This window comes from Alosa alosa, chromosome 20 (assembly GCF_017589495.1).
Source record: "Alosa alosa isolate M-15738 ecotype Scorff River chromosome 20, AALO_Geno_1.1, whole genome shotgun sequence".
Taxonomy (NCBI): domain Eukaryota; kingdom Metazoa; phylum Chordata; class Actinopteri; order Clupeiformes; family Clupeidae; genus Alosa; species Alosa alosa.
Genome location: NC_063208.1, coordinates 11,427,508 through 11,436,605, shown reverse-complemented (window position 1 = coordinate 11,436,605; position 9,098 = coordinate 11,427,508). Strand labels below are relative to the sequence as shown.

Here is a 9,098-nt window from a genome sequence, read left to right as displayed (position 1 = left end):
ATACACACACACACACACACATGTACTTATTAATTTTAAGATTATCCATCATTTCTACTACACACCTTACAACGATATTGCATGAAACTCATACCCAATCCATACTGCAGTTTCTGTAACTTTGACGCCACTGGTACATTTCTACATATGTTTTGGGACTGTCCAATGATTAATCTATTCTGGAAGTATGTGATTCTATATTTGGATTTGGAACGCTGTTGGACCCTTTCTATTATTGAATGATGATTCAAAGTACCATTTTTCTTAATGTGACAAAAAAGTGTTGTGAAAAAAGTGCAATTTTGGATAGTCTTATTTCATTACATATACTTTGCCTTGAGCGTACAACTGCAAAGATCAATGAGGCAAAGACAACCACTTTAAACACCTGGATAAATATAGCCTCTGCCCTTAAAGAGCTTCTTTAAATATTTTAGTCAATATGAGTTTGCTGCCAGTGTTTGTTAAGTGTGTTGTGTTCTGTGTGTGTTTTTATTTTACTTTATTTCATTTAAATGTTATTTTTATTCTCATCCGAATGCTCTCTCTGTATGATATGTGTTATTTATTGATTGAAAATAAAAAATCATAATCACAAAAAAAATTATTGCATTACCGGTAATTATTGTAATAAAAGCAAGTCACGAAAGTCATCGTGATAATGTTTCAAATGTTATTGTGATAAGAAAATTGCTATCGTGAGAACCCTTATACCCAACCTCTTACTGGGCTTTTGACAAGCTGACCACACCCACCTGTGGCCTACTGGATTCGTCATTGTGCAAACAGCTGGGGAGGTAGGCAAGGCACCTGTTAGGAATGGCAGGCCTTTAAACACCAGCTGCAATAGTTTTGTGACCCAATTAGATAGGTGTGCCATTTTCTTATGTAAGCTGTCATCTTGGAAGGTGGGGAATTGTCATAAACCTCCTGTTGTAAAGGATTGATTGAGTTAGTACATGCAACATTATACATTGTAGATTTCAACAACAGTAACTGTTGAGCACTAGAGTTTCAACTGCTGTGGCTTCCTTCACTTAATCAGGTGAGTTAGGATTTATCCCGCTGATTTTTAAACAGTGTTACAAAAGGTTTTGGGGTAGTTTCATTTTTAGAATGTGCATGTTTGTTTCACAAGGGCGTGTTTGTAATGAGCATTCTGTATCTGTTGTGTTGTGAGACGGTGACAAATGTTTAAATAAAGAGTTGAAGAGGTTTTCTTTTTATAATGTTCAGCCAAGATGAATAATACTCAAGCTCAACGGCCATCACTGAAGAAACAGGTCTCGCTGGAAATCTGTGGTGCAGAGACAGAGGGCCATCTATTAGAGAATGGCCAAGATAAGCAAGACATCTGTAAGGAGACAGAGAAGAACCAAACCATAAATGGAGGTCAACTAACTCCACCACGGGCCCCAGGCCCCTATCTCCCAGGTATAATCCCAGTTCAGTAGTAATGACAATCCATACAATAGGAGCCGGGATGTAGTGGTAAAATAAGAGGTAGGCCTACTGTATGTAAACTATGAATTTTGTGAGGTGCACCATGCGGTATCGGATTTTTAAAAAGGCATTCAGAACATGTTTGATGATGGTGGAGGTTATTGTCTAATGGTTAGAACAATATTAGTGGTACTAAATGGTTCCTAGAGTGTACATATTGTGAATGTAGATAATATAGTGCGATTTTTGTTGTTAATTTTAGTTCATTTTAATTTAAATTCTTTTGAGAGTGGATTTCTGTGTGTGTGGGTCAAATGGTGTCATTTGAGGGTGGTAACCTCACAAATCTGAAGATGGATGTGTTAAACTACAGTATGAGAAGATGGGTGATAGATACGCAGGGGGACAAATTAGGCTAAAGTCGGCTATTACTACTAATGTGATGAACAACAGAATATCACATCTGACTGCACAATATGCAATTACATCATATGACTGCACAATACTGCACAAAACATTGAAAAAAGTGTTGATTAAAAATAAATATTGGTTGTCTCTCAAACTGCATACTTCCGTCAGTAGGCCTACACTGTCGTGTTGCGTTGTGCCCACTTTTCAATGTTGTCCTAATATCTGCACTTTATACTTAAACTAAGTATTTGAAGTGTGCAGGTACGGTTTGAGACGTAGCCATTAACTCAGCTCCTTGTAGATGCTTTCCTTCTGAAAATGCATCCTACTTCATGAGTCAGGTGACTATGATGCATTCAAACAGTGAACTCTAGAACAGATCATAGATTTGAAATATATTTATAAATGTTATATATATATATATATATGTATATAACTGGAGATTTATATATATATTATATTATATGTTCCCATGATATATATATATATATATATCTGGAGATTTTAACCATGCTGATCTCAAAACTGTACTTCCAAAGCTACACCAGCCTGTTGATTTTCCAACAAGAGGAGATAACATCCTGGACCTGGTCTACACTACACACAAAGGAGCATACAAAGCCACCCCCCTCCCCCACATTGGACTTTCAGACCATATCACTGTTATGCTAATGCCCGCATACAGACAAAGGGTAAAAGCGAACAAACCGGTTCGTAAGCAGGTAAAAGTATGGCCTGAGGGAGCCTCCGATGCTCTTCAAGACTGCTTTGACACAACAGACTGGGAAATGTTTAAGCAGGCAGCCACTTACAACAACCGGACAGACATAGAGGAGTATACAGACACTGTAACCTCTTACATCACCAAGTGCATCGATGATGTGACCCACACAAAAGACATCATCACTCGGGCTAACTGGAAGCCATGGCTGACAGGGGATGTCCTCAGGCTGCTGAGGGCCAGAGACAAAGCCTACAGAGCTGGGGATGAAGCTGGCATGAAAACAGCGAGAGCCAACCTGTCCCGTGGCATCAAGGAAGCAAAAAAAGGAATACACTCACAAGATAACCACCCACTTCAAAGACCAGCAGGAACGCACAAAGCCTATGGCAGGGCATTCAGGCCCTCACGGACTACAAGCCCAGCGCCACAGAGCTGTGAGAGCAACATCCCTCTGCTCAACAACCTGAACCGCTTCTTTGCTCGCTTTGAAGCACAAAACAGCACCTGCCCACAGAAGACCCATCCCCCCTCTACATGAGCAGCCCCTGTGCCTCTCTGCCGACAGCGTGAAGAGGACACTTGCTGCTATCAACACCCGTAAGGCAACAGGTCCAGACAACATCCCAGGTCGTGCGCTGAAGGACTGCGCAGGGGAGCTTAAGGATGTCTTCACAGACATCTTTAACACTTCCCTGAAGCAAGCCATCGTCCCATCATGTTTCAAAGCTGCCACCATCATACCTGTGCGAAGAAAACTGCTCCATCCTGCTTCAATGACTACCGCCCTGTGGCACTGACACCCATCATCATGAAGTGCTTTGAGTGGCTTGTCATGTCACATATCAAAGCCATTCTCCCCCCCACCCTGGACCCCTTCCAGTTTGCATACCGAGCCAAGCGGTCTACAGAGGATGCAATCTGCTCTGCCCTCCACCCAGCCCTCACCCACCTGGAAAAAAGAGACTCATATGTGAGATTGCTGTTTATAGACTTCAGTTCTGCATTCAACACCATAATACCACAACAACTCATCTGCAAACTTGACAAACTGGGACTCAGTACCTACCTCTGCAACTGGCTACTGGACTTCCTCTGTCAGAGGCCCCAAGTAGTACGTGTTGGCAACAATACCTCAAGCAGCATCACACTGAGCACAGGGGCCCCCCAAGGCTGCGTGCTCAGTCCGCTGCTCTTCACCCTGCTGACGCATGACTGCACTGCAACCTACAGCAACAATCAATTTTTTTGCTGTAGGTTGAAAGAAATTTGCTGACGACACAACTCTGGTGGGTCTCATCACTAAGGGCGACGAGACTCAATACAGGTTGGAGGTCGACCATCTGACCACGTGGTGCAGGGACAACAACCTCCTGCTGAGCGTCAGCAAGACCAAAGAGATTGTTGTTGACTTCGGAGAGGTCACACCCAACACCTGCCACTGACCATCGACGGTGCTGTGGTGGAGAGAGCGAGCAGCACCAAATTCCTGGGGGTGCACATCAGTGAAGACCTCTCCTGGACCACCAACACTGCATCACTGGCTTAAGAGAGCTCAGCGCCGCCTGTACTTCCTGCGGAAACTCAGGCGAGCAAGTGCTCCACCAGCCATCATGACCACATTCTACCGAGGCACCATTGAGAGCATCCTCTCCAGCTGTATCGCTGTGTGGGGGCGGAAGCTGCACTGAATACAACAGGAAAGCCCTGCAGCGCATAGTGAACACAGCTGGAAGGATTATTGGTGCTTCACTCCCCTCCCTGAAGGACATTTACACCACCCACCTCACCCAGAAGGCGACCAAAATTGTGAGTGATGCAAGTCACCCGCTCACAATCTGTTTGATCTACTGCCCTCTGGGAAGAGGTACAGAAGCCTGCGCTCCAAGCACTACCAGACTCACCAACAGCTTCATACACCAAGTTGTAAGGATGCTGAACTCTCTCCCTCCCCTCCACCCTCAGCTACATAACATCCTGGACATTGGACCCAAAATGGCCGCCTGCACTACTCCACTTGCACACTTGCACACTTGTACACTTTACAACTTGGTGTTGTTGTCCTGAAAAACAACACTTCTGCTGCTCTTACATAACTTGCACCACTATGCCACTTTCTTTCTTACTTAGGTCAAACAGAACTACCCAAGCCTTTTATTGGCCTGACTTTGCACTAGTATTTTATTGACTGTCTATGCATAATTTCAACTAAATTTTGCATAGCTCTTATTTTTCATTATTATATGTGCCCTCTTATTTACTTATTTACTTACTTTTTGTTTACTTGAATGTTATGTTTGTCTGTGGACCTAAATTGGTAAAATATGTCTTGTCTTCACCGTGGGATAGTGAGAAACGTAATTTCGACCTCTTTGTATGTCTGGAACATGTGAAGAAATTGACAATAAAGCTGACTTTGACTTTGATATATATATAACATTTAACAAGTAGCATGTGGTGAGATGTATTAGAAATAGTTATTTGCCGTTAAAAACATAACAATTATTTGATTTTTTTTATTACTTATATTTATATTTTATTTACTGTTGTGTGTGTGTGTGTGTGTGTGTGTGTGTCTGGGCTTTCATTTAGTAAGCAAGCTTGAACAAATAAGTATTAGCCCATTTTACACAACTTATACCAGACTAGATCATGACACAAATGGCACCATTTGCTAAGAATGACCAGTGTATGTGTGTGTGTGTGTGTGTGTGTGTGTGTGTGTGTGTGTGCATAGGCATGGGATCAATGACTGTGTTTGGGAGTCCTCCCCCTGTGTCTCCAGCTTTGGATCGCTGGATCCGGCAGCGAGCTCGAGACCTGACTCTGCGAAGGGTGGACACCCAACGGGCTTCTAAAGTGGTGAACAATTTCAGAGACGGACTCGTGGAGTTCCTCAAAAACAACCAGGAGATGCCTTACTTCCGACAGGCCAAAGTCCTCAACAGTGGCAGTTACTTTGAGATGGTTAAGGTAGGGCTTTGTCATGTGAGCAACAAAAGAGAAGGGAACAGCCATGACAGGGCAGGAGAGGATCTAACGGGAAGGATGAGGGGGTTGGACTCAAGTATTAAACATGTCAGTTTCATCGTTATGAAAGTTCATGTCATCACTTATAACAAGATCATCAAAATGCCCTGCTCTCAATGCTCTGTAGGTGTAGGTCTATAGGCCTATATTTATTTCATTTAAATGATTTATTTGCTTTATACAACAATTATTGAAAATGCACAAGGCTGCACTTTTTCCTGTGTGGCATACATTTCGACAGTGACTCATTACTTTAGGCCTACAGTAGGAAATTGATTGCAAGAGATTAGACAGCCAGGATTTATCAAAATATGCTTGACAGATTATGACAACTGGTTCAACCAACCAACAACGTGCTTAAATGTTGGGGGTACAACTATTCCACAAGTAAACCAGAAATTAAAAGAAAATCGCTTTGGACAAATGCGTCTGCCAATCTCATAACCAACCATACCAAAAGAAAATTGCTTTTATGGTGTGCACAAGTGACAAGGTGTTGTGGAAGCTGAACAAGTCATTTTGAGACTAATTCTGATCTGAGAAATGTACTAAAGCAACAGAAAAAAAGTACTTTCAATGCCAATGTGACAAACTTGCAGTTATGTGTGACAACACCATTCAGCCACAACTGGAATGTGATCCACAGATTAACAGGCCGAATGAGTTTGACCTGATGCTGATTTTGCCGACACCAAGGTTGAATATGGCTGAGCTGGAGGAGTTTCCTGGCATGTTCTACATACTCTCTCTCTGTCGGCAAGTTCGCACAAATGAGATACGCTCCTACCTGGTGAAGAACCAACTGACCATCTCTGCAGCAAAGATCCGTGCAGACATGCGAGACCTTGTTTGCGAATTTATCAGCACATATGAAGGTACTGATTTGAATCACTGCTAAAATGAACTTTATAATTTGGGTGAATATACAACACATCTTTTTTGGCATGCTGATTGTACACTGGGGTGTACCATCACTTTTTTTGTAACTTTTTGTAAATTGCTTTTGTATTTGAATGTGTGCATTACAGTGCATGTTGTTTCCTCTCTAATTGAGCAGTGCCATCTGTGGATAGCGAATGGAAGCTGTGTGCAGAGGATGCTAACTCCCCTGCCGTGACCCTGGAGTTGTGGAGGAAGGATTGTGCCGAGGCTGACATGTCCATAGATGTCGTACCAGCACTGGAGGTCTCCTCCCAAGGCTTGCCAGCCGCAGCGCGTGCAGGACCGAATGTGGAGAACTGGCTGGGGAAGAAAGACCGTCGCAAACTCATTAGTGCGGGTTTCTATTTCGTGCCAAAGATGCCCAAAGGAAATAACCTCAGTGACATGGCCAAAGGTGTGTTTCTCATACCTGTTCTAGATGTGCTATGGGCAAGATTGTTTCTGGCAGGGAGGATCTCATAGCCTATGGTTTCTAAAACTGCTGTATAAGGGCCAATTAAGATACAGAGAGGAGGGTCAGGGGGGGAGGGGAACCCAGTGAAATAATATTGGCACTGGAGACTGAGCTCCTCTATTCACATGTGTGGTTATAGGGAGATGATGGAAGCAACAGATTGTCAGCAAACCTTAGCTGTTAAACATTTTGTAGGTCTCTTTAGTTCCTTCCTCAATCAGTTGCTGTTTGGTTTTTTGGCCTTCAGTAAATTCCCTCCTTAAACATTATTTAGCCATAATATCTCTGTCTATCTGTCTATATCATATCTGTGTGTGTGTGTGTGTGTGTGTGTGTGTGTGTGTGTGTGTGTGTATGTGTCTGTGTCTGTCTATATCTTCTAGAGAGCTGGCGGATCTCATTTTCACACTCTGAGAAGGAAATTATTAGGAACCATGGGAATAGACGTACCTGCTGTGAGGGACAATCTAACCGCTGTTGCCGGTAACATAACTTTGCATTAGATAGATTTTATACTCTGATGTAAAATTGATATGATATATATATAATCACACTGTACTGTAGGCCTACTGTGTATAATATTTCATTTCCATTCACACTATAGAAAGACCTGCCTTCGTCTGCTGAAGCGGCTGATTGAGGGTCTAAAGCAGCGTTATCCTGAAGAGTTGGACCCACTGTGCTCCTACCATGGAAAGACCATCTTCTTCCATGTTTTATCTCGGCGTGGGGACGATTCACAGTGGAATGTGGGGGACCTGTCTAAGTGCTTTCTAATTCTCCTGAGTGCATTTGAAGGTCATGCCCACAGTGGAAATCTCCCACATTTCTTTGTGCCAAGTCATAATCTCTTTGCTCCTCCAGCCTTTCCCCAGAGCACATTGGACTTCCTTGTGGGTGCCTTACGGGAACAGAGGGAGTCAAATCTACCCCTTCTGCAGACCCTACCACCAGCTCCACTGAGCTCACCTCTGCCAAGCACCTCACCAGAGGTAGTGCAGACGGTGGGTGCTACACTTCCAAGCAGCCCCCAGCTGGTAGCCCTACACCCCTCAGAGGCCTACAGGGACAGGTCTTCCATGATCATAACTGTGGTGGGGGTAATAGTGGCTCTTTTGGGTGTTGGGCTGGGCTTTTTAAAACTCATATGAATCACACACATAAGCGACATACAACAGGCATTATAAAGACTTTTTAAAGTTCTTTACTAGCAAAGTTGAAAATATCATTTCTGATTTCTATTTCTAGGGCAAAGCCCTGTCAGCTACTGTAGCCTTTGAATGTTTTAAACTGATCTTATTTTCTGATCTCTGTCTGATATTGTCTCACATGAAATGCTACCTCTGCAAACCTTCCTGGTTTTTCAAGGAAATATTTTGAGGAAATCGGCTATGATCTGGCTTTATAAAGAAACGTAAAGGACAAACATCAGTGCAGCTCAGTGCCTGGTTTCTTCCACACACACCGTTGGTAACTGTGGTCTTTGTTTCATCAGACCAGATGATTTTACCTCTGATTGTCTGAGAGTCGTTCAGGTGCTTTTTGGGAAACTCCCGGCCAAAAATGGCTTTCATCTGTCCACTCTACCATAAAGGCCTGATTGGTGGAGTGATGCACTGATGTTTGTCCTTCTTTACACTTCTCTCATCCTGTCAAAGGAACTTTGGATCTCATTCATAGTGACCATTGGGTCCTTGGTTACTTGCCCCTTCGCACCGGATTACTCAGTTTGGCTGAGTGGCCAGATGTAAGACTGTTGGTTGTTCCAAACTCTTCCATTTGAGAATGATGGAGGCTACTGTGCTCTTGGGCACTTTCAATGCTGTTTCAATGATCTGTGTCGTCACACAACCCTGTCTCGCAGGTCTACGGACAATTCTCTCGACCTCGTTATGTGTGCCTTTCCTAATAATGTCCAGTGAATTAATTTAGGCACAGGTGAACTCCAATCAAGTTATAGAAGCATCTCAAGGACCATTGATAGAAGTATTGGAGTTGGAGTATTGTGTAGATTGATGAAGAAAATTAATTGAATCCATTTTAAGATGAGCCTGAAACATAACAAAATGTGGAAAATGTGAAGTGCTGTGAATACTT

The 9,098-nt window shown here is 43.0% G+C and overlaps 1 protein-coding gene across 3 annotated transcripts; it reads left to right on the top strand.

Annotated features, from left to right (window-relative positions):
* Positions 1-977: 977 nt before the first annotated feature.
* LOC125285744 (cyclic GMP-AMP synthase) lies at positions 978-8,893 on the top strand. Of its 3 annotated transcripts, none has more exons than XM_048230335.1 (7): positions 978-1,045; positions 1,237-1,434; positions 5,313-5,548; positions 6,252-6,480; positions 6,663-6,941; positions 7,385-7,484; positions 7,606-8,893. In XM_048230335.1, the coding sequence occupies exons 2-7, from the start codon at positions 1,242-1,244 to the stop codon at positions 8,150-8,152; spliced, it is 1,584 nt and encodes a 527-aa protein (XP_048086292.1). In that variant the 5' UTR covers positions 978-1,045; positions 1,237-1,241; the 3' UTR covers positions 8,153-8,893. The 3 variants fall into 3 exon arrangements, with proteins under 3 accessions (XP_048086292.1, XP_048086291.1, XP_048086294.1); XM_048230334.1 differs by having other exon boundaries at positions 6,660-6,941; XM_048230337.1 differs by lacking the exon at positions 1,237-1,434 and having other exon boundaries at positions 992-1,045; positions 6,660-6,941.
* The last annotated feature ends 205 nt before the right edge of the window (positions 8,894-9,098 follow it).